Below are 25,619 nucleotides of genomic sequence, written 5' to 3' on the forward strand. Positions count from 1 at the left end.
AGGATGTCTACATCCAGGAAAATTAAGAAAAAGGCATCTGGAGTGTGATGGAATACTGTCCATTACTTGCATGAGTGCAGTTGCAACAACACTCAAGAAGCTCGACATCATCTAGGACAACGCAGCTTGTTTGATTGGGCAGCCCATCCACCACCTTCAATATCCACTCCCTCCACCACCGCCACAATGTGTATTCTCTACAGGATGGACGGCAGCTCACCAAGGCTTCTTCAAAAGCACCTCCCAAACCCCCTCTACTCTACTACCTAGAACAGCAAGGGATGAAGGTGTGTGAGAACACCACCACCTTCAAGTTCCCCTCCAAGTCACGCACCATCCTGACTTAAGCATATATTGCTGTTCCTTCATCGTTGTTGGATGAAAATCCTAGAACCCCCACCCTGACAGTACCTTCACACACAGACTGCAGTGGTTCAAGAAGGTGGCTCACCACCACCTTCTGAAAGGGAGCTGGAAATGAACGACAAGAGTTGGCCTTGCCAGTGACACCCATAGCTCAAGGATAAACTTCGTACTTGGTATTCCAGATCTGAAATTTACAATAATTAGGGGCAAATTACTTTTTGAAGCCAGTGATTTTTAATTGTTTGGACTGGCTCATAAAACTTCCTCTGGGGTTTTAAGTCAAAGTTGTGAAATCCAGCAAACAGGTGGCGTGACGAATATGTCATGAGGTCTTGCATGGTGTCACATTGCTAGAATTATAAGTACAGTATATAAAACTTCCTGAAAACTCAACAAAGCTTTTTCTAATGTATGCACTCCACCTTCACAAGCAGCTCTGAAACCAGTGTAGCTCCTGTGACATGATGTAGAAACAGGTGCCGGGTAACTACATTCTGAGAACATGAGAAATGGGAGCAGGAGGCTATTTGGCCTCTTGAGCCTGTCCTGGCACTCATTAAGATCACGGTGGATCCTTGACCTCACTTCACTTCCCTGCTTGACCCTTATATCCCTTAATTCCCCTCTGGTCTAAAAATCTGTTGATATCATCCTTGAATATAGTTAATGACTGAGCATCCACCACGTGCTGGGAATGATAGTTCCAAAGATTCACAACCCTATTAAAGAGGAACTTTCTCCTCATCTCAGTCCTAAGTAGCCACCCCCTTATCCTGGGACTATGCCCCTTAGTCCCAGATTCTGTAACCAGAGGGAAACAATCTCTCAGCATCTATTCTGACAAGCCTCCTCAGAACCTTGAGATCGCCTCTTGCTTCTAAACTCCAATGTGGTCAAGTCCATGCTACTCAACCTCTTATCATAGGTCAATCCTCTCATCCCAGTAAGCTTTCACTGCACTGCCTCCAAGGCAAGTACATCCTTCCTTAGATATGGAGACCAAAACTGTGCACAGTACTCCAGATGTGGTCCTACCAAATCTCTGTACAATTGTAGTGAAGCTTTACCCTTGTACTCCAGCCTCTTTGCATTAAAGGTCAACGTGCCATTTGCTTTCCTAATGGCAGAGCATTAATTAACACTCCATCAGGGGTTAATCTTCCTTTTTGTTTTGCCTCTTGTTATTAGATTAGTTAGGCTAGCTACTCACTGCATTTAGTAGTCAGCCATCGTTTGCATATATACAATGTCATTTGACCACATCCTTACCTTTCTGACCTGCACGATAAGCCTGGACCCAGGCAATACTCACAATGTTGTATCTCCAGCAGCCCAGGGAGCATGGGAGACTCCAGAACTCGATTTCATTGAGAGAACGTCCTCACTCATGATATAACAACTTGCCTTTATTGGTTATTGTGATTTCAAACGATAGCACAGCAGCCCCTCACGTCAAAGGGCAAAATACAGTCGCACATTTGCAAAATTAAAAGCGTTGTGTCAAGTCGAAGAAGGCGGTTGTTCTGCGGAGTTCAAGTGAATGTTCTGGAATCCTAGCTTCAGTGAATGCTCAGAAGTAGCCTGACTGGAAATAGCTCGATTGTTAAAGAAGTTCTTTTTTTTAAAAAAAAATGCAATCATAAATACCTATCTGCATGATTTTTTCTCTTTTTGACCAACCCACTGTAATCGCTCCCTGGCAGACCATCGTGCTGTAAAAAAAAGCACTTCTTGATACTTTCAGACATGTTTCGACACTGATTTTTAACATTTACATAATTTAACCCCACTTCTTTGCAACAGCGGCCAACTGCGTGAATGTGTTTGCTTGCCCCTAACGGGTGCCATTTATACCCGCCTTGGTTTACTCCTGCCCTCTATTTTGCCGGCCTTTTTTGGGTTTTGTTTCGGGCCAATTCCCCAGGTTTATAAAGCGCTACTCTGGAAACAGACAGCAGCTTTTCTACAACTCTCCCCGGGCCCCTCCCCCCCCCCCCAGTGCCACCAACAAACCCAAGCCCACCCCTCCCTCCCCGCCCCCTAATCCAAATCTATGGAGATGCAGCGGCACTCCTTCACCAGCTGGATGCGCCGACGCTTTGATGGGGGGTGAAGCCTGGGGCAGTTGAAAGTGACAGTGACAGTGTTGAACTTCTTGGGCTTGCAGAAGGAGCAGGACCGGAACGGAGCCCCGCCGTGTTCGTGGCTGGGGATGTAGAACGAGTTGCACTGCCCATAGCAGAAGCGGTTGACCACTGTGCGGCTCATGCAACTGTCCTCCGTCAGGGTCTGGATGAGCGGGTGGGACTTGCACCAGTCCCTGCGCACGTTCCGCCGCTCGGTGACAGGCAGCGCGGCGTGGTTGGAATCCAGGACGTCCTCTTTCTCCTTCGTCTTGCGAGGCCGGCCCGGGTCTCCGCGCTGTCCTTTCCCAGGGGAGGGAACGGCACCAGGAGCTCCTCCGCGATCAGCAGTCTCTTCACCGCGTGAAAGTCCAGATATGATTAACAAAGCCAGAACGCTGTAAAACATCCTGCAAATAGAACAGGCAGGACATTAGGGAGATTGATGGCAGCAGCACCGTTGACAGACCTAAAGAGGTTTTCCTGTTGGTTGCACACTGATTAATACGCTCACATCAAATTATTTTCTGTCCCTTTTGAACTTAGATGCTATCCCATTTTAAATCAGTACATTAAGGAATCCCTACTCGAACATGTTAAGAACTGTGCTACAAGAGATCGGCCAAGAAAATAGGCAAAACGACTTCCACTAAAAGGGACATTCACCATCATATTGACTTGTATTTCCCCCACTCGGAGGTCTTGTGGTGCCCCTGCTTCTGAGCCAGAGGCTCTGGGTTCAAGTCCCACCCCAGGACTTGACGGCCAAGGCGGGTGTGTTCATAATGTGGCCAATCAGGTTGAGTGTCAACTTGTAAATCCTTACAACACAAGGGGCAGAATTTCCAACCCCCACCCCCGTTGGGGGGGGAAATTCTGGAGCGGGTGTGCCGCCATTTTACGTGGGCGGGCCAGAAGGTGTGACATCTGCCGGGAAGCGCTATGCGCACCCTGTGCGGACGGGGGAGGGGATTCCCTAAGCCGAGAGTGCATTCATCTCTCTGAGGCTAAGTGCAGCCTCAGGGAGATCGGCACCAAATTCAAAAATGTTAAAAATAGAAAAATAAAATTTTCCTGACACTGTCACATGAGTTGGGACATGTCTATCGCTTTTAGTTAAATTGTTACTACATTTTTAAAAACCTACATGAAACCTCATCCCGCCCTTTAACTATTGCAATGACTTTTTAAATGGCCTCAATAGGCCTTTGACAGGTCGGCGGGCACACAGCTGATTCGGCTGCACCCTCGCCGACCTGAGAATTGAAATGGCGTGGGGTGGTGTCGGGAGTTCCGCCCGATGTCGTCCAGCGTTATTTTACACGTCAGCGAGCGGGTCTCGTCCCCCGCATGCCAACCGGGAAATCATGCCCAAGGTGGTAAGAGTGTGAGAGGTTCCTGGTCAGCCGTGTGATGGAAAGGATGTTGGAGCCTCTACCGTCACTGTCCATGGCTACAACATGCATGTTATAAGTGAATGTGGCCACAGCAACTTGGACTCTGTGTGTGAACTGTAAATACCACCAATGCCTTCCATTCAACAATGATGACTAGCATTTATACTGGCTTTAAATGTGACAAAATGTCTCACAGCACCCACAGAAGTGTTAGGAAGAAATGTTGACATTAGCAGCTATCAGGAGAAGTGACCAGAAGCTTTGTCACAGAGAAAGGTTTTAAGGAGTGTCTTAAAAAATGACTGAGAGGTGGGGAGGTTTCGAATCATAGACTGGTTATAGTGCAGAAGGAAACCATTCAGCCCATCATTCTGTGCTGGCTCTCTGCAGGAGCGACTCACTTAATTTGCCCCCACCCCCACCCCTGCACTGCCTTTTCCCTGTAACCCAGCACTTTTTTTCTCTTCAGATAAATACCCAATCCGCTTTTGAAAGTGTCAGTTGAACTCGCCTCCATCACAATCTCAGGTGCTGTATTCTAGACCCTAACCACTCGCTGAGTGAAAAGGCTTTTCTTCATGTCACCTTCGTCATGTTATTATAATGATTATAATACCTTCAGCTTTCTTACTGTACAAAACAAGGCATCAATCACTCGTAAGGAGTTGGGTTAACACGTTGTGGGTTTACTTATTAAGATGAGGCGCATGAGAACAGTTATGCGCGGGCAGAATTTTGCCCTTGTCGGGCAGGCTCGGTGGGGGCAGGCGGGGGGAGGTGGGTGGGAAGCCGACTGCTGCACGCGCTCAGGGCCAGACTGCAATTTCTTGCTGGGCGGGGCCAGTTGAGGTCAGCGCTGCCTGTGGGGGGAGGGGGGCCAGAGGGGAACGTCGCTCATGCATGCGTCTGTGCGCTGGAAAAACTCCCTGAGGCAAGGAGCCGCCTCGGGGAGGTGAAGAGTTTCGAAAAACAAAATGTCCCCTCATGCGACTCGGTCACATGAGCAGGGACACGTTATGAATGTGATGTAAAATTTTTTGTTTCATTTTTATTTACTGTTCATTCCCGTCCGTGGATGAAGTTTCCTAAAAAGTGCCAAGGCCACTTGGCCTTTTTGCCTGCCCGCTAACCTTAATAGGCTGTCTAATTGGTGGGGGCATGCTGCCGACTCCTGCGCGTGCTCGCCGACCAAACTATCAGGCGGCTGCTCGTTGGCGTCGGGACGCTTACCCATCATCGCGCATCATTTCACGCTCGAGCGTGAAAATTCTGCCCCACAGGTATAAAGTTTGAAGGCATCAGAGCTGTATGTGTGTGTGCTCTGTTCAAAGCAGAAGTGAAACTAAGACTGGATCGCGTGACACATTTCCCTTCTTGTGATACCATGCTGCTGTCCCTTAAAGGCACATTACAACGACCTTTGCTTCTTTTGCCAATCACCTTCGATCAGCTTCCTCTGATTTTTGCTCCTTCCACCAACAGTTTCTCCCTATTTACTCCCTCCAGACTCTTCATTATTTTGAATACCGCCATCAAATCTCGGCTCTCCTTCTCCAAGGAGAACAGCCGCTGCATCTCCAATCTATCCACGCAACTGAAGTCCCCCATCCTGGAACCATTCTCGTGAATCTTTTCTGCACCCTCTCTCAAACATTCACATCTTTACTAATGTACAAGGTTATGAGGGGCATGGACAGGGTGGATAGGGAGCAGCTGTTCCCCTTAGTTGAAGGGTCAGTCACGAGGGGGCACAAGTTCAAAATGAGGGGTAGGAGGTTTAGGGGGGATGTGAGGAAAAACTTTTTTACCCAGAGGGTGGTGAGGGTCTGGATTGCGCTGCCTGGGAGGGTGGTGGAGGCGGGTTGCCTCACATCCTTTAAAAAGTACCAGGATGAGCACTTGGCACATCGTAACATTCAAGGCTATAGGCCAAGTGCTGGTAAATGGGATTAGGTAGGTAGGTCAGGTGTTTCTCATGTGTCGGTGCAGACTCGATGGGCTGAAGGGCCTCTTCTGCACTGGGTGATTCTGTGATTCTGTGATTCTGTGAATGTGTGATGGCCTGATATGAACGTAATATTCCAGTTCAGGTAGAGCCAATATTTTATACAGATTTATCATAATTTCCTTGCTTTTGTACTCAATGTCCCTGTTTATAACTGAAATGCTCTATTAAACATTTTCTCAACCTGCTCTACCAATGATTTCTGCACATACACCTCCAGGTCCCTCTGCTACTGTAATCCCTAGGCCACTGAAGGTGCGGCCATCGATGGTGCAGTGATTAAAACCAGGGATGCACATGAAGCCAGAATTAGAGGAGGGCAGACACCTCGGAGGAATGTGGGGCTGGAGGAGAACACAGAGGTAGGAAAGCGTCATGTCACAGAAAAGCTATTTGAATACGAGGATGAGAATTTAAAAATTCAGGCTTTGATGGATTGGGAGCCACTGTAGGTCATTGAGCGTATGGGGTGATGCGTGACTGGGACTTGCCGTCGGTTAAGATAGGGGCAGCAGTGAGGGTATTAAGGGGAGATGGTGGTGTAGTGATAATGTCACTGGGCTAGTATTCCAGAGACCCAGGGGTTCAAATCCCATCACGGCAGCTGGTGGAATTTGAATTCAGTTAATAAATCTAGCATTAAAAGCTAGTCTCAGTGATGGTGACCACGCTGATTGTTGTTCACTAATGCCCTTTAGGGGAGGGAAATTTGCCGTCCTTACCTGGTCTTGCCTACACGTGACTCCAGACCCACAGCAATGGGGTTGTCTCTTAACTGTCCTCCGAAATGGCCCAGCAAGCCACTCAGTTCAAGGGCAATTAGGGATGGGCAGTGATACCTGCATCTCATAAAAGAAAATCCCTTTTGGGATATCACAGAGGAGGATGCTGTAATAAACTGACACAACTGGGTGCTTCTGGGTTGCACTGGGAGCCCAGATCATCACGCTTGCTCAAGTTTAAATTGAAGCTGCACATAAGTGATATCTTGACATCCTTCCTAAGCTTAGTTGCATATTAATTGTGTGTAATGGTATAGAGCTGATGGGCCTTAGTGTTTCACTTGAACACATATATGAATAATTAAAATAAAAGCAAAATAGTGCAAATGCTGGAGTCCTGCAATAAAAATAGAGGGCGGAATTTTGCCGTTGGTGAGCAGGGGGCGGGGCCTGCTCGCCGACGCGTAAAATGACGCGGGATGATGTCAGGCGGAACCCCCGATGTCATCCCGCCCCATTTAAATTTTCAGGAAGGCGGGGGCGCAGTAAAATCAGCTGCGGGCCCGCCCACCTGTCAATGGCCACTTGAGGCCACTGACAGGATCATTAAAACAATTAAAGGACCTGCCCGTCCGACCTTAAGGTTGGCAAGTGGGCCAGGAGCCCCAGCGGGGAATAGAGAAAACACGAAACCTCATCCAGCGGCGGGAGGAGGTTTCATGTAGGGTTTAAAAAACTTTAATAAAGTTTCAGTGAAATTTATTAACACGTCCCATCTCGTGTGACATTGTCACCATGAGGGGGACATGTTAAGGATTTTTTACTCTTTCTATTTTTAATGTTTGTACAACTTTCAGCGATCTCCCTGAGGCTGCACTTAGCCTGAGACCAGCTGAGTTTTTCCAGCACCTTTTTTTTTATTAAAGAGACACTTACCCCTTTAAGGGGCTTTCAATTAGTTAATTAGTTTGTATTTGTTTATGTGTTTTACAAAAAGTATAAAGAGATACTAATTTAAATGGTGGTGTGGTGGAATTAGGAGGTGTATGCCTATAACGTGAAACTCTGTAAATAAATGTAAGATTGAGTAAAGACCAGCTCGAGTTCATCCTTCACCAACTGGCTTTCTAGAGAATAATAGTTTCCATTATTGGACACATAACTCCCACTGAGGGCTAATCAGTGATTTCTAAATGTTTAGCATAATTTCCTTGCTTTTGCCCACTCTGCCTCTATTTATAAAGTCAAGGATCCCATATGATTGTTTAACTGACTTCTCAACTTGTCCTGTCACATTCAAACACTTGTGTACTTACTCCCCCAGGTCTCCCTGCTTTTGCAAGCCCTTTGAAATTGTGCCATTCCGTTTATATTGCCTTTCCTCATTCGTCCTGCCAAAATGAAGCTAGTCCTACTTCTCTGCTTCAAGCTGCATCTGCCATGTATCCTATTCATTTCACCAGTTTATGTCCCCTTGAAGCCTGTTACTATCGTCCTTATTGTTGACTAGATTTTGAGTTTTGTATCATCTACAAACTTTGGAATTATGCCCTGTATACCCAAGACTGATGTAATTTGCACAAATGTCAAAAGCTGCCTAATTTAAAACAAAATAACATCAATAATGGATTTACTAAACTGACAATGAAAAGGTTGTAAACATACAGAAATCACCTTAAATAATCCATTGTATCGGTGGTGCAGTAGTAATGTCACTAGACTAGTATACCAGAAGCCCAGGTTAATGCTCTGGGGACACAGGTTCAAATCCCACTACAGCAGCCAGTGGAATTTAAATTCAATTAATTAAAGCCTGGAATTGAAAGCTAGTCTCACTAATGGTGATCATGAAACTTCACCAATTGTTGTAAAAACCCATCTGTTTCACTGATGCCCTTTAGGGAAAGAAATCTGTCATCCTTACCTAGACTGACCAACAAGTAACTCCAGATCCACAGCAATGTGGCTGACTCTTAAGTGCCCTCTGAAATAGCCTAGCAAGCCACTCAGTTCAAGGGCAATTAGGTCTGGACAACAAGTGCTGGCCTTGCCAGTAATGCCTACAATCAATAAAATGTTGTTTAAAAAATGTATATATTCATTCCCATTCATTAAGTGTCAGCAGTAGTATTCTTGTCTCTTGAGTCTGCACGTTCATGTCCCACTCTTGATCACACTGTCTTGGTTGACACTTCAATGCAGCACAGAGGGAGCTCTGCACTATCAGAGGTGCTGACTTTTGATGAGATGTTGAACTGAGCTTCCATCTGCCCCCTTAGATGCACATAAAAGATCCCAAGAAGCTACTTGATGAGAAGCAAGGGAGTTCTCCCAGTATCCTGGCAAATAGCAATTACTCAACCAACATTACCTGTGGGACTTGGCCAAGCGCATTTCGGCATTTTGGCTGCCTTTCCAACTCTATGACAGTGAGCACTTCATTGGCTGGAGAGCGCTTTGTGGTGTTGAGAGACATTATGTAAATACGGAAAATTATATTACAAGCCTTATAATCATCATGAACAAGTTTGAGAACATGGAAAGAAAATAGAAAATGCTGGAAAAACTCAGCAGGCCTGACAGCATCTCTGGAGAGAGAGACAGAGTTAACGTTGCGAGTCCATATCACCTTTCTTACGGACTTGAAACGTTAACTCTGTTTCTCTCTCCGCAGAAGCTGTCAGACCTGCTGAGTTTTTCCAGCATTTTCTATTTTTGCTTCAGATTTCCAGCATCCACAGGATTTTGCTTTTATCTTTGAGAACATGGAAGCTTTTCAGTTCGAAATGTGAATTACACCAATGTCATTAAAATGCATTAAAACAAACAGAAAATGCAGCAAAGGTCTCAGCAAGAATAAATATTTTAAAATTCTTTTGAAAACTTTAATCCTGGAACTCCCTCCCTAACAGCACTGTGGGTGTACCTACACCAGAGGGACTGCAGTGGCTCAAGAAGGCTGCTCACCACCACCTTCTCAAGGGGCAATTAGGGATGGGCAATAAATGCTGGCCCAGCCAGCGAAGCCCACATCCCGGGAATGAATAAAAAAAATTATAATTTTTAAATTATTTTAAAAACAAAAAATCAAAACAGAACACCTGTTAAATGATTTTGCTGCTGCCCAAAATTCTGGGTTTAACTTCACACCCTTTAAAATCAGCCTAATTGCTGGAAATTCAAGTCCGCTGTTCCTCAGCCTGGGGATGGATATAGCCGTTTGAGAGTAGGAACTGATAAGAGAGCAAGGAAATTTGGGGCTAATGTAATTATGACATAATACACTTGCGCTGGAGTTTCCTCAGCATTTTACATCGGAATCTGCGCCATGTTCCGGCCTCGTGTCTCGTGGTGGTAAAAACCCTGTGTGGTCACGACACCCGGGCTTTGGTTCTCTGGAACAAGTTCCCTGGAATGTGACTTGAGACACTCGCAATGAAATATGCCAGTTGCTCCCTTTGCTTATTTGTAACTTGTCCCATCTCCAGCCGTCTTTTTTCTCCGCGATTAATCAGGATAGGCCTAAGTCAAATAAAGCATCCTCTTTGATTGTAATTTATGTCAGAATCAAAATGAGAAATCCCATTATTTGTTCAACTTGGACACACTCCAGAGTCACACAGCAAATACATTTAGTTGAACCCTTTCCTCTCTGGAAGCCAACTCCTATTCACAGACATTATCGCCCCTCGAATTTTGACTCTGACTGACTGACATTCAAACTCCCATTTCAGTAGATCCCACAGTCATTATTACTCCTGCCATGGGTTTCTGGAACAAAGTCCCAACAAAATATAAAGAACTGTAACATTAGGTTCAACCAGTTCCCCTGGACTCCTAGTTTAGATTGATGAAAAGAATTGATGCAGTCACCACTATGTATGCAGGCAAATGGAGAGAAGAATCCTCATGCAGTTAAAGGGAAGGGTCATTTGACTAACACCGGACATTCAACTTGTCTGAACTTTTATTTATTCACTCATGGGATGTGAGAAACATCGGCCAGGCCGGCATTTATTGCATATCCCGAATTGCCCTTGAGAAGGTGGTGGTGAGCTGCCTTCTTGAACCGCTGCAGTCCCTGTGGCATAGGTACACCCACAGTGTTGTTAGGGAGGGAGTTCCAGGATTTTGATCCATGAAGCAATTGCCTTTTACCGGCTCTTGATATTTTCATCAAGAACTGTCAGCGTGACATCGGCCATCTTAATTTCTCTGCCCCTCCCACCCACTCCAATCTGTCTCCTTCTGAACTTGCCGTACTCCATTCTCTCAGGTCCAACTCTGACCTTGTTATCAAACCTGCTGACAAGAGTGGTGCTGGTGTTGTCTGGTGTACTAACTTCTACCTCATAGAGGCTGAGCGCCAACTCTCAGACACTTCTTCCTACCTCCCCCGGACCTTGATCCCCACCACCGAACATCAAGCCATTGTTTCCAGGACTGTTACTGACCTCATCTTCACCGGATATCTTCCCTCCACAGCTTCCAACCTCATTGTCTCCAACCCCACACAGCCCACTTCTACCTCCTTCCCAAAATCTACAAACAGGACTGTCCTGGTAAGCCCATTGTGTCAGACTGTTCCTGCCCACGGAACTCATTTCTTCCTATCTTGACTCTGTTCTCTCTCTCCTTGTCCAGTCTCTTCCCACCTTTGTGATTTCTCTGATGCCCTACGTCATATCAATAATTTCCAGTTTCCTGGCCCTAACCGCTTCCTCTTCACCATGGATGTCCAATCCCACTACACCTCCATCCCCCACCGGGATGGTCTGGCGGCTCTCTGCTTCTTCCTCAAGCAGAGGCCCGAACAATCCCCATCCACCACTATTCTCCTCCGTCTGGCTGAACTTGTTCTCTCGCTGAACAATTTCTCCTTTAACTCCTCTCACTTCCTCCAAATAAAAGGTGTGGCTATGAGTACCCACATAGGCCCCAGTTATGCCTGTCTCTTTATGGGGCATGTGGAACATTCCTTGTTCCAGTCCTACTCAGGATTCCTCCCACAACTTTTTTCTCGCTACACCAATGACTGTTTCAGTGCTGCTTCATGCTCTCATCTGGGCCTGGAAAATTTTATCGATTTTCCTTCCAATCTCCACCCCTCCATCATTTTCACATGGTCCATCTCTGACACTTCCCTTCCCTTCCTTGACCTCTCTGTCTCAATTTCTGGTGATAGACTGTCCACCAATATTCGTTACAAGCCTACCGACTCCCACAACTACCTCGACTACAGCTCCTCACACCCTGCTTCCTGTAAGGACTCCATCCCATTCTCTCAGTTCCTTCTCCTCTGTCGCATCTGTTCTAATGATGCTACCTTCAAAAACAGTTCCTCTGACATGTCCTCCTTCTTCCTTAACCAAGGTTTTCCACTCATGGTGGTTGACAGCGCCCTCAACCGTGTCTGACCCATCCCCCACATCTTTGCCCTCACACCTTCCCCTCCCTCTCAGAAACATGATAGGGTATCCTTTGACCTCACTTTTCACCCCACCATCCTCCATATTCAAAGGATCATCCTCTGCCATTTCTGCCAACTCCAGCATGATGCCACCACCAAACACATCTTCCCCTCACCACCCACCCCCCCACCCCCACCGGTGGCATTCCATAGGAACTGGTCCCTCTGGGACACCCTGGTCCACTCCTCCATCACCCCCCACACCTCATCCCCTTCCCACGGCACCTTCCCATGCAACCGCAGAAGGTGTGACACCTGCCCCTTTACTTCCCCTCCCCTCACCGTCCAAGGGCCCAAACACTCCTTTCGAGTGAAGCAGCATTTCACTTCCACTTCCCTCAACTTAGTCTACTGCATTCACTGCTCCCAATGCGGTTTCCTCTACATTGGAGAGACCAAACGCAGACTGGGTGACTGCTTTGCGGAACACCTTCGGTCTGTCCGCAAGCATGACCCAGACCTCCCTGTCGCTTGCCATTTCAACACTCCACCCTGCTCTCATGTCCACATGTCTGTCCTTGGCTTGCTGCATTGTTCAAGTGAAGCTCAACGTAAACTGCAGGATCAGCACCTCATCTTCCAATTGGGAACTTTATAACCTTCCGGACTTAACAATGGCCAGAATTTTACGTTCCGCAGGCAGGCACGCACCCGACCCGAACGGGCGTAAAATCACGCGAGATGACATCGGGCGAGCGTCTCGATGCCATCGTGCACTCACGCGATATTTTGCTTGGTGGGTGCGCGCAAAAGTCAGAAGAGTGCCCGGTGACAATTAAGCAAGCAATTAAGCTCATTAACAGCTCAACTGTAAACGATTTTTCACGGCCCATCCAACCTTACAATTGGAGGATAGGCCAATCAACTGGGTGGGCTTTACATTTTTGACGAAACCTCATCCAAGGACGGGATGAAACCTCCATTAGGATTTAAAATAAAAATAAATATCTGGGGTCTGTTTTATTTAATGTGGTCTGCTTTCAGGTGCATGGTTGTGTCGCATGGACATTTGCTGAAGCATTTTTGTGCTTTCTTTTATTACCTGGAAGCCTGCAGCTCCCTGAGGGGGTCTGTCTGCCTTCAGGGAGCTTGGTGGAAGTGCCCCACCCTCACTCGGGGTGAGGTCAGCACCTGCCCTCTTCCCACCACCTCCCCCCCCGGCAGCGCTGAGCCTTTCTCCGGGTGTGTTTCACACTGGCTGCCCCGCTAGTTGGGCCCAGGCAGCGTAAGGTCACATCCACAGCGCAATCTCGGCCGGGAGCGGGTTTTACCCCCGCTTCCGGCAGCGCCGACTTCGGGGGCATCCCCGGGGTAAAATTCAGGCCACTGAGTTCAACAACTTCAGATTGTGAACTCTCTCCTCCATCTTTACCCCTTTTTAATCGAATTGTTTTATTTTTTTTTATATTTTAGTTTCCTTATTTATTTATTTTTATTTTTATTTATTCATTTTTTTATCCTTTTTCCACAAATCCCCCCCACCCACAGGGCCATCTGTCGCTGGTTTCTACATTGTGCTTTCACAGAGCGCCGACTCTTGTTCTGCTAGTAACACATTCTGCTCTTACCTTTATGCCACCATCAGCACCTTCTTTAGTCTTTAACACCATCAATAATACTCCCTTTGTCTTGTGTCCATGACATCTTTGTCAATCTCTCCTGAGCTCCCACTTATCCCTCACCTATTATTTTGCTTCACTCGCTCTACGCCCTCTTAAGCAGCCTTAAATCCATCTGATTTCTACTTCTCTTTAGCTCTGGAGAAGAGTTGTATGGACTCGAAATGTTAACTCTGTTTCTCTCTCCATAAATGCTGCCAGACCTGCTGTGTTTTCCCAGCACTTTTTGTTTTTATTTCAGTTTTCCAGCTTCCGCAGTATTTTGCTTCATTTCCTCAATGCTACATTTGGTCAAATGCTGCCTTGACGATGGGCAGTCACTCTCACCTCACCTCCGGAATTCAACTCTTTTGTTTATGCTTGGTCCAAGCTGTAATGAGGTCTGGAGCCAAGAGGTACTGGTAGGTCCCAAGCTGAGCATTGGTGAATGGTTATTGGTGAGTAAGTGCCAGTTGATAGCATTGTTGATCACTTTGCTGATTATTGAGGGTAGGCAGATAGAGCAATAATTGGCCAGATTGGATTTGTCCTGTTTTTTGTGAGTAGGACACACCTATGCAATTTTCCATGTTGTTGGGTGGATGACAGTGTTCTGGTGCTACTGGTACAGCTTGTCTGAGGTGCAGCTAGCTCCAGAGTGCAAGTCTTCAGCACTATAGCCAGGATGCTGTGGGGCCCATAGCCTACACTGTCTCCAGTGCAATAAATTTCGAGATACTGCATGGAGTGAATTGATTTTGTTGAAGGCTGGCTTCTGCAATGGTTAAGATCTCAGGGTAAGGACCAGATGGATCACCCACTCAACACTCCTGGCTGAAGATGGTTGCAAATGCTGTAGCCATGTAGGGTGAAGGTGCAGCTTATCTGAGTGCAGTCAGGCCAAGTGCTTACCCTGGGCAATTTTGTAAGTGACATAATTTTAAGGTGTTGATCTCTTTTCTAAAGTCTAGTGAAGTTTGAATTTAGCATTTAACTGATTTGTTACCGTAAATTTTAATTTATTTCAATCTTAGTGAGAAACAAACTCTTGCTGAAAGGCAGCTGCAGCTACTTAACTAGGTACTAGTTAGAACTGCTTCCCTAGCCAGCGGTGACTGACTCACGTCACTGGAATTCCAGCTAGTATAAAAGTTTAGCAGATGCGCAAAGTTAAGTAGCACAAAAAGGCAACTTGTCTGAATGCAGCAAAGCCAAGTGCTTCACTCTTGTGAATCTGGTAAATGAGGGAATTTGGTGCAGTGAGGGAAGAGGAGCTGTCCGGTCTTTTACAAAAAAAGTGACCCATGAGAGGGAGCCGGAGACAACAAGACCTGAGAGCTGAAGTCCAGAGGCATTAATTGGGCGAGTATGTAAGTAATTGATGATAAAAGCAAAATACTGCGGATGCTGGAAATCTAGAACAAAAACAAAAATACCTGGAAAAACTCAGCAGGTCTGACAGCATCTGCGGAGAGGAATACAGTTAACGTTTCAAGTCCATATGACCCTTCATCAGAACCAAGGAAATAGAGAAATGGGGTGAAGTATAAGCTGGTAGAGGCGGGGGTGGGACAAGTGAAGTTGGATAGAGGGCCAGTGATAGGTAGAGGCAAAGACGAGATTACCAAAGATGTCATAGACAAAAGGACAAAGGGGTGTTGATGGTGGTGATATTATCTAAGGAATATGCTAATGGGGACATTAAGGGTAGGAAGCAGGACAAACTAGTGGCAGATGGCCCTAGTGGGGGTGGGGTGGGGGAAAGTGGGGAGGGATTGAAATGGGCTAAAAGGTGGAGATGAAATAATAGATCAAAATAAATTTTAAATAGTGGGAAAAGAAAAATATATTTGTAAAAAACTTATAAATTATTGGAAAAAGGGGGATCGGAAAGGGGGTGGGGATGCAGGAGAGAGTTCATGATCTGAAATTGTTGAACTCAATATTCAGTCCGGAAGGCTGTAAAGTGCCTAGTCGGAAGATGAGGTGCTGTTCCTCCAGTTTGTGTTGAGCTTCACTGGAACAATGCAGCAGGCCAAGGACAGACATGTGGGCAAACCCCTGTGGAACTCCACTCGTCACATTCTGTCAACCAGGAAAAGACCCATTTATGCATACTCTCTGTTTTCTACCAGCCAGCCAATCTTCTATCTGTGCTAATGTGCTACCTCCTACAACATGAACTTTCATTTTTTGCAATAATCTTTGATGTGGCACCTCATTAAATGGTAATTGGTGAGTTTTCTTCTCTCTCTCTAAACTGGGACAGTAATTTAAAATGGTATCGAGGAGAGGTAAGTATTCTATTAAATTTCTAGCATAACTAGTTAAACTCCATAACATAACTATTGGTAAACATTGAGGAAAAACTTCCAAATTTGAAACCTGATAAGTGAAATAAAATAAAATAAAGATGACAGGGTGATGTGCTGCAGCTGTTGCTTTTGGGAGATGGTGGATACTTGTTTGATCCACAGCAAACAAACATACGGGCATATGAAATAGGAGCAGAAGTAGGCCATTTGGCCCCTTGAGCCTTTCCCAACATTCAATAAGATCAAGGCTGATCTGTTTGTGTTTTGAATTCCACATTCCTATCTACCCCCAATAACCTTTGATTCCCTTTGATCTACCTACCACTGTCTTAAAAATGTTCAATGACCCTGCCTCCACTGCCTTCGGAGGCAGAGAATGACAAAGTCACACAACCCTCTGAGAGAAAAAAAATCTCCTCATCTCTGTCCTAAAAGGGCAACCCCTAATTTTAAAACAGTGCCCCCTAGTTCTGAACTCACCCACAAGAGGAAACATTATTTCCATGTCCATCTTGTCAATACCATTCAGGATCTTAGGCACTTCAATCAAGACACCCCTCAATCTTCTAAACTCCAGTGGAAACAAGCCCAGACTGTCTAACATTTCCTTATAAGACAACCCATTCATTCCAGGTATCAATCTAGTAAACCTCTTCTGAACTGCCTCCAATGCATTTATATCCTTCCTTAAATAAGGAAACCAAAACTGCACACAATATTTGAGATGTGGTCTCACCAATGCCCTGTATAACTGAAACATAACATCCTTTTATGTTCAATTCCTCTCATAATAATGGATAGCATTCCATTAACCTTCTTAATTACTAGCTGTACCCACATATTGACTTTTTGTGACTCATGTGCTAGAACACCCATATCCCTCTGCACCTCAGAATTCTGTAGCCATTCTCCATTTAAGTAATGGTCTGCTTTTTTATTCTTCCTGCCAAAGCAAACAACATCACATTTTTCCACACTATACTCCACCCGCCAGATTTTTGCCCACTCACTCAAACTATCTATATCCATTTTCAAAATCCTTATATCCTCTTCACAACATACTTTCCTACTTACCTTTGTGTCATCTGCAAGTTTAGCTACCATGCCTTCACTCCCCTCATCCACTCATCTAAGTCATTGATATAAATTGTAAAAAGTTGAGGTCCCAGCACAAACCCCTGCGGAACTCCACTCGTCACATTCTGTCAATCAGGAAAAGACCCATTTATGCATACTCTCTGTTTTCTACCAGCCAGCCAATCTTCTATCCATGCTAATATGCTACGTCCTACACCATGAGCTTTTATTTTTTGCAATAACCTTTGATGTGGCACCTTATCAAATGTCTTCTGGAAACCTGAGTACACCACATCTACAGGTTCCCCTTTATCCACAGCACATGTTACTCCTTCAAAGAACTCTAATAAATTGGTTAAAAATGATTTCCCTTTCACAAAATCATGCTGGCTGTTCCTGATTATCTTGAGTTTTTCTATGTGCCCAGATATAATCTCATTAATGATTGATTCTAACACATTCCCCACGACAAACGTCAAGTTAACTGGCCTATAGTTTCCTGTTTTCTGCCTTCCTCACTTCTTGAATAAAGGGGTCATATTTGATACTTTCCAGTCTGACAAAACCTTTCCACAATCTAGGGAATTTTGGAAAATCAACATCAACACATCTACTACCTCAATAGCCACCTCTTTTAAGACCCTAGGATGAAGTCCATCAGGACTTGGAGACTTATCATCCTGCAGCGCTATCAGTTTGCTTGGTGCTGTTTCCCTAATGATTGTAATTTCACCAAGTTCCCCTGTCCCTTCCACCACCTGATTTACTGCTATTCCTGGAATGTTTTGCATCAATCTGCAGTAAGTACCTGCAGCTTGAGGAACTTTAGCTCAAGGTTGATGAGCTGGACTCTGAACTTGGGCACTGCAATACCTCAGGGAGAGCGATATTTACCTGGACACTTTGTTCCAGGAGGTAGTCAAGCCCTTAGACTAGGAGCTTCAGATTTGGTCCATGGTCAGAGACAGGAGAGTGTAATAGAGGCAGGTATGGGGATCCAAAAGGAACTTCAGCCTTTGCAATTGGCCAACAGGTTCCATGTTCTTGTAGCTTGTGTGGATGAGGGCAGGAACTGCAGGGAGGACGAGTAAACTGACCACAGCACTGTGATGCAGGAGGCCATTCATGAGGGGAGAATGAAAAGTGGTGTAGTTGTAGTAAGGGATAGAATGGTTATGGGGATAAATACTGTCCTCTGCAGCCAAGAACATGAATCCTGAAGGCTGTGTTGCCCGCCTAGTGCCAGCATTAAGGACACCTTCATTCAAGTATATAAGATCCTGATCGGCCTTGACAAGGTGGACGTAGAAAGGATGTTTCCTCTTGTGGGTGAGTCCAGAACTAGGGGGCACTGTTTTAAAATTAGGGATCGCCCTTTTAGGACAGAGATGAGGAGAATTTTTTTCTCTCAGAGGGTTGTGTGACTTTGGAACTCTCTGCCTCAGAAGGCAATGGAGGCGGGGTCATTGAATATCTTTAAGACGGAGGTAGATAGATTCTTGTTAGGCAAGGGAATGAAAGGTTATCAGGGTAGACGGGAATGTGGAACTAGCAAATCAGACAGATCAACCATGATCTTATTAAATGGCAGGGGAGGGTCAAGGGGCTGAATGGCCTACTTCTGCTCCTATGTCAAAGGTTCGTATGTTTGAACATTCATATCTCCTTGGGGCTGGAGAGGAACTTGGATTGGGAGGGGAAGGATACAGTTGCTGTGGTCCACATGGGTCCTACATACGTAGCAGTAAGAAAGGGAGAAGAGCAGCTAACAGCTAAATTAAAAAGCAGAACCATAAAGGTCTTGGATCACTACCTGAACCATGAGCAAATTGGCATAGAGTAAATAAGACCAAAGACATGAATACATGGCTCAACAAATAGTATGGGAGAAATAGGTTTTGATTCATGGGACACTGACACCAGTACTGGGACAGAGGGAGCTATACTGTAGGGACAGGTTCCACTGAACTATGCTGTTTCCAGTGAATTGGCAAATTTTATAACTAAGATTATGGAGAGGGCTTTGAACTATATAGTGAAGGGAAGGCGGAGTTCACATGAGTAGAGATTTGGAAAGTTGAAGAGAAAGGACAAATCTGTAGTGCAGGTAGTGATGTGGGTTATTATAACCAGAATGGGACAGGAAAAGACAGAGCATACAAACTTAAGAGTGTAGCAGCAAATAAGGTCAGGGTAGGGTAAAATGGTAAAAGGGCAGATTAAAGGCTCTTTACCTGAATGCACACAGAATCTGTAACAAGATGAATGAATTGATAGCACAAATAGACATAAGTGAATATGATACGATAGCCATTAGAGACATCGTTGCAAAGTGACCACGGCTGTGATCTGTATATTCAAAGATATTTGACATTTTGGAAGTACAGGAAGAAAGGAAAAGGAGGTGGGGTAGCTCTGTTAATAAAGGATGAGATCAGTACAGTAGGTGAGAAATGATCTTTGTTCGGAGGACCAAGAAGTAGAATGAGTGTAGGTGGAGATAAGAAATAGGAAAGACAAGTCACTGGCAGGAATGGTTTATAGGCCCCCTGACAGAAGCTACACTGTAGGACAAAATATACATCAAGAAATATTGCGGGCTTGTTTAAATGTATTGTAATAATTGTGGGAGAATTTAATCTTCATGTAGATTGGATGAATCAAATTAGCAATGGTAGCCTGGAGGATGAGTTCATAAAGTGTATTCAGGACAGTTTCTTAGGGTAATACATTCTAGAACCAATCAGGAAATAGGTTATTTTAGACTTGATAATGTGTGTTGAGATGGGATTAAAACATCATAGTAAAGGAACATATAGGTAAGAATTGATAGAATTTCACATTCAGTTTGAGGGTGAGAAATGTGGATCTGAAATTAGTGTCTCAATCTTAAATATAGGCAATTACAGAGGTATGAAAACAAAGTTGGTTAAAGTGAAATGAGAAAATAGGTAATACAGTAGTGAAGAAAATTCTTCAATACTCTTAACAAAGGTATTTCCCATTGAGAGAGAAGGATATTAAGGATGTGCCATCCATGGCTAACTAAGGTAAGGATGGTATCAAGTTGAAAGAAAAGACTTCCAATGCTTCAAAGATTGGTGGTAGCCCAGAACATTGGGAAAATTGTAGAAACCAGCAAACTGGAAAAGGATGACTTAAAAATGAATGAAGAGCGAGAAATTGGAGTGTCTGAGAAAACTAGGAAAAAATACAAAAACAGACAGTAGAAGCTTCCACAGTTATATAAAAAGGGAAAAGACTAACTAAAGTGAGCATTGGACCCTTACAGGGTGAGACTGGGGAATTAATAACGCGAAAAAAAGGAAATGAAAGAAATTTTGAACAAATATTTTGTCTCTGTCTTCACAGTAGAACACACAAAAAATCCCAAGAACAGTAGAAAATCAAGAGGCAAAAGAGAGGGAGGAACAGAAAGCAATGCCAACCATTGGAGTAAAGGCACTAGGAAAACTAATGGCACCTGGATCTAATGCCCTTAAAAGTGGTGACTGAAAAGCTAGTGGATGCATTGGTTGTAATCTTCCAAAATTCCCTGGGTTCATGCAAGGTCCCAGTGGCTTGGAAAACTGCAAATCTAACATCTCTACTCAAGAAAGGAGGGAAACAGAAAGCTGGAAACTAGAGACCAGTTAGCGTAACATCTGTCACTGAGAAAATGCTAGAATCCATTATTAAGGAGGTAGTAGCAGGACGTTTAGAAAATCATAATATAATCAGGCAGAGTCAACATGGTTTTGTGAAAGGGAAATTGCCTTTGACAAATCTATTAGAGTTGCTTGAGGGTGTAACAAACAGAGTGGATAAAGGGGAACCAGTAGATGAAGTGTTTTTGGATCTCCAAAAGGCATTCGATAAGGTGCCACAAAAAAGTTTATTGCATAAGATAAGAGTTCATGGTGACATATTGGCATGGATAGAAGACTGGCTAAATAACAGGAATAAGGATAATTTTCAGGTTGGAAAACTGTAGTGACTGGAGTGCCAGAGGGATCAGTGCCAGGGCCTCAACTATTTATGATCTATATTAATGATCTGGTTGAAAGGACTGACTCTATTGTAGCCAAATTTGCTGATGGTACAAAGTTAATTAGGAAAGCAAGTTGTGAGGAGGATAAAGGGATATAGATATATTAAGTGAGTGGGCGAATATTTGGTAGATGGAGATTAATGTGGGAATATGTGAGGTTGTCCACTTTGGCAGGAAGAATAAAAAAGGAGAATCTTATTTAAATGGAGAGAGACTACAGAATGCTGCAGTACAGAGGGATCTGGGTGTCCTTGTACATGAATCACAAAAAGTCAACATGCAGGTATAGCAAGTAGTTAGGAAGGTAAATGGAATTGCGGCCTTTATTGCTAAGGGAGGATGGAGTATAAGAATACAACACTACAGAGCATTGGTAAAACACACCTAGAGGACTGCATACAGTTTTGGTCTCTTTACTTAAGGAGGGATATACTTATACTGGAAGCAGTTCAGAGAAGGTTCACAAGGCTGATTCCTGGGATGAAGGGGTTACCTTAGAAGCAAAGGTTGAGCAGTTTGGGGCTATTCTGATTGGGGTTTAGAAGAATGGGAGGTGATCTTACGGAAACATAGAAGGCTCTGAGGAGGGCTTGACAGGTTAGATGCTGAAAGGATGATTCCCCACATGGGGAAATCTAGAAGATATAGTAGACATAGATTCAAAATAAGGGTCCTCCCATTTAGGATGGGGATGAGGAGGAATTGCTTCTCTCAGAGGGCTGTAAACCTTTGGAATTCTCTTCCCCAGAGAGCAGTGGAGGCTGGGTAATTGAGTATATTCAAGGCTGAGTTAGACAGATTTTTGATCGACATGGGGAGCAGGCAGGAAAGTGCAGTTAAGGACACAATCTGGTCAACCACGATCTTATTGAACAGCAGAGAGGGCTCGAGGGGCCGAATGGCTGCTCCTTCTGCTCCTATTTCTTATGATCTTATTTTGAGTGCCACGTCACATGAGGCAGGCAGCATGCCAACTGCAGGAGGGCAGGGCATAGATAGGCTCCCAAGTGAATGGACAACTGGAGGCAGGAAGATGGGGAAGAGGTAAATCTGTGCGGGAGGTTGGAATGGGGGCGGGGGAGGGGTAGCTGGGGTTTTTTGTAGGCCCAAGGGGACGATATATTTGAAAAAATTTTCACCCAAATGTACACCGACTCCCCAGCTGCTTAAAAACACTGCCTGGCCATTTATTGTCCATGCCAAGTTGCTCTTGAGAAGATGGTTGTGAACCATCTTCTTGAACTGCTGCAGACTGTAAAGGTACTCTCGCAGTGTAAGGAGTTGCAGGACTTTGATCCAAGACTACTGTTTTATTTGCCAATTATTCCTATTCAGACGAGATTTGACTTCATCTCCTTGGCTTCATTACCCAGAAACAAGCCCTTCCTTGTTGAAGCAGCAATATATTAACTGAGGGAAAAAACCTGAATTTCAAAACATCTCTTTCTCGCTACAATCCTCTTCTCTCTCCCGGTATGTCTTGGCAGAATTAAAATCATCTGCCATTTTCAACAAATATCAACGACCCTGGGGTGGAATTTAATCCATGCCTGGAGTTGATAAAATGTATTCCTGGAGGTTCCATCACATGACTCACCCCCACACTCCAGCCATTAGTCGGCCAACACATCCATCCTTGTGACGCACGGCCTTCCTACGCCAATTGGAAAGCAAAAAGACTCATTACCCAATTGGATGATGATTGACTATCAACCAAACAGTCTTTTCTCCCCCCCCATTTTCAATATTTTCATATCTGGTAAAGAGAAATGAGCAAAGAATATGACCAAAAAAAACAATCTTTTTTCAACATCTGGATGATTTTCCTCTAAGATTGCACACAGCAGTGTCCTGGAGATTGATCTTCAATTCCTGGAGTCTCCAGACCAATCCTGGAGGGTTGGAAACCCTATATGTGAGGCACGGGTACCGATGGGGGAAATGGAAGGGTGCACTATTTCCACTTCTCTCTCGGCAGCCAACAGACACGAAATGTAATGTTAATTTTCAAGGTTGGGTGGTAGGTACGTGAGGCACGAGTGACTACGTGGCTGGGGTGGGAAGCAGGAAGCAGCCAAACCCACCATCAGGGGACTGCATCACAACTCCGAGCAAGCAACTAAACAGCCCCTTGCACAAGCCTGCAGGCTCTGCAGAGGCAGGGGACAGGTCAACTCGGGGGTTGGGGGGGGGAGGGGCAAAAGCTACAGTTTGGCAACTGATATCATCTGGAAGCCAAGTGCTCATCCCTCTTTGCAGCTCTAAATCTTCTACCCCCGTCATTCGCCTCCTCATAATTCCATATCATCTTCTGGGATCACTCCCCCACCACCACCCCCCTCATCACTTCCACCCCTCCTCCTGCAGTCCAGTCATCTCCGGGACTGCCCCCTCCTCCACTCGCCCCATCACCCAACCTCCCACTTTGCCCTTTCTGCTATTGGCAGTTCAGGTCCCCGAACGTTCCCTTGCTCCCCCCCAACCCCCCACCGTTTCCTCAGTGCTCACCTATGACAGCAATGGACCATCGGACTTGGTGGACCTTTAACCAGGCGTAAATCAGGTGGCGTGGACTTTCCGTCCGGCGCTGACTTAATCTTGAAGGTCTGGCGGAGTTTGGGGCAGGATCTTTACCTCGCTGGGCGGGCGAGGTGAACAGGCCTGGGAGCGGCCACGAAACCAACCACCACCCGTGATCGGGGCCCCGGCCAATCAACGGTCAGCCGGTGTGAATCGCGGGCTGCAACGCTCAGCGGTGCCTGGGTGGAGGTGGGCCAGCGCATGCGGGGAGGGGGGTTGCGCTCAATGAAGGCACAGAGCTGCCTCAGGGAGCTGAAGGTTTTTAACATTGAAAATAAACGATTGGAAAATAAGGAAAACACATCCCCTCACGTGACTCTGTCACATGGGCCTGAATTTTCCAGTCAGCGTGCAAGGGCGGGCCTAACCATGCCGGCGTGGAACATGACGTGCGATGGCGTTGGGCGTGTGTCCCGACGCCATCGCGCAGTCTCGCGATGTTTCATTCGACGGGCGCCCACCAGAGTCGGCTGAGCCAGCCAATATTTAAACTGCCTACGAAGGCCATTCAGGAAGTAATTATCGTAATTGTTAACGCTGCCCGTCCAACCTTCGGGATGACAGGGCAGGTGAAAAGGCCAAGCAGCCTTCACATTTTTTAGGAAACCTCATCCACGAGCGGGGTGAGATTTCCTACAGCTTTTATTAATTAAATTTTAAAAATATCTGAAACATCAAAACATGTCCCATCTCATGTGACACAGTCACATGAGGGGACATAAGAACAAGGAGCAAGAGTAGGCAATTCAGCCCCTCGAGCCTGCCCCACCATTCAATACGATCATGGCTGATCTCATTTCGGCCTCAACTCCAATTTCCCACCCTCTCCCCATAACCTTTCAACCTGTTACTAATTAAAAATCTGTCTATCTCCTCCTTAAATTTATTCAGCGTCCCAGCATCCACTGCACTCTGAGGTAGTGAATTCCACAGATTCACGACCCTTTGAGAAAAGTAATTCCTCCTCATCTCTGATTTAAATCTACCACCCTTTAGCCTAAAACTATGGCCTCTCATTCTAGAATGCCCCACAAGGGGAAACATCCGCTCCATGTCTACTGTGTCTACCCTTTAGCATCTTATATACCTCAATTAGATCTCGTCTCATCCTTCTAAACTCTAGCGAGTATAGACTAAACTGCTCAATCTCTCCTCATAAGACAAGCCCCACATCTCTGGAATCAACCTAGTGAACCTCCTCTGAATCGCCTCCAATGCAACTACATCCTTCCTCAAGTACGGGGACCAAGACTGTGCACAGTATTCCAAGTGCAGTCTCATCAATGCCTTGTACAGTTGCAACAACACTTCCCTATTTTTATACTCTATTCCTTTAGCAATAAATGCCAAAATTCTATTTGCCTTCCTTATTACCTGCTGTACCTGCATACTAGCTTTCAGCGATTCATGCACCAGGACACCCAGATCCCTCTGCACTGAAGCATTCTGAAGTTGACGGTGTTTAATTAAATTTTTAATCCATTTATCTAATAATTTCAAAAGTGCTTCAATCTACCTGAAGCAGCTCGGTGCCTCAGTAAGATTGAAGCGCTCTTTTCAAATGAGCGCTGGCCCTGACTCTCCCTCCTCACCCCCCCCGCCCCCCCACCGCCCGCACAGGTAGCGCTGAGTGCTATGGCTCACGTAGTACACTGGGAGGGCCTTAATTGGCCCGCCCATGTAAAATGTTGGCGTGGAGCTGATTATGGGCAGTGGTCAACTCCACGACCAACCCCCACCCTCTCCCGCCGAGCCTGCCTGCCTAATGAAAAATGCAGGCCATGATCAGGGACGTGTTAAAAATGAGATTTTAAGGTCTTTTGTTTGGTCACTGGTCCGAAACCTCATCCTGCCCGTGGGTGAGATTTAGCAAAAAATGCAAAGGTGATTTGGCCTTTTCATCCACCTGCCAACC

The 25,619-nt window shown here is 45.4% G+C and overlaps 1 protein-coding gene across 1 annotated transcript in view; it reads right to left on the reverse strand.

The window, feature by feature from the left end:
• Nucleotides 1–2,406: 2,406 nt before the first annotated feature.
• The window catches only part of LOC121272734 (gremlin-1-like), a 140,572-nt gene continuing 117,359 nt past the window's right edge, over nt 2,407–25,619 (reverse strand). The window contains exon 2 of the mRNA XM_041179514.1: nt 2,407–2,899. Coding sequence (XP_041035448.1) covers nt 2,407–2,898 — 492 coding nt within the window. The 5' untranslated portion in view covers nt 2,899. The remainder of the gene's footprint in view (nt 2,900–25,619) is intronic.

This window comes from Carcharodon carcharias, chromosome 34 (genome assembly GCF_017639515.1).
Source record: "Carcharodon carcharias isolate sCarCar2 chromosome 34, sCarCar2.pri, whole genome shotgun sequence".
NCBI classification, from domain to species: Eukaryota; Metazoa; Chordata; class Chondrichthyes; order Lamniformes; family Lamnidae; genus Carcharodon; species Carcharodon carcharias.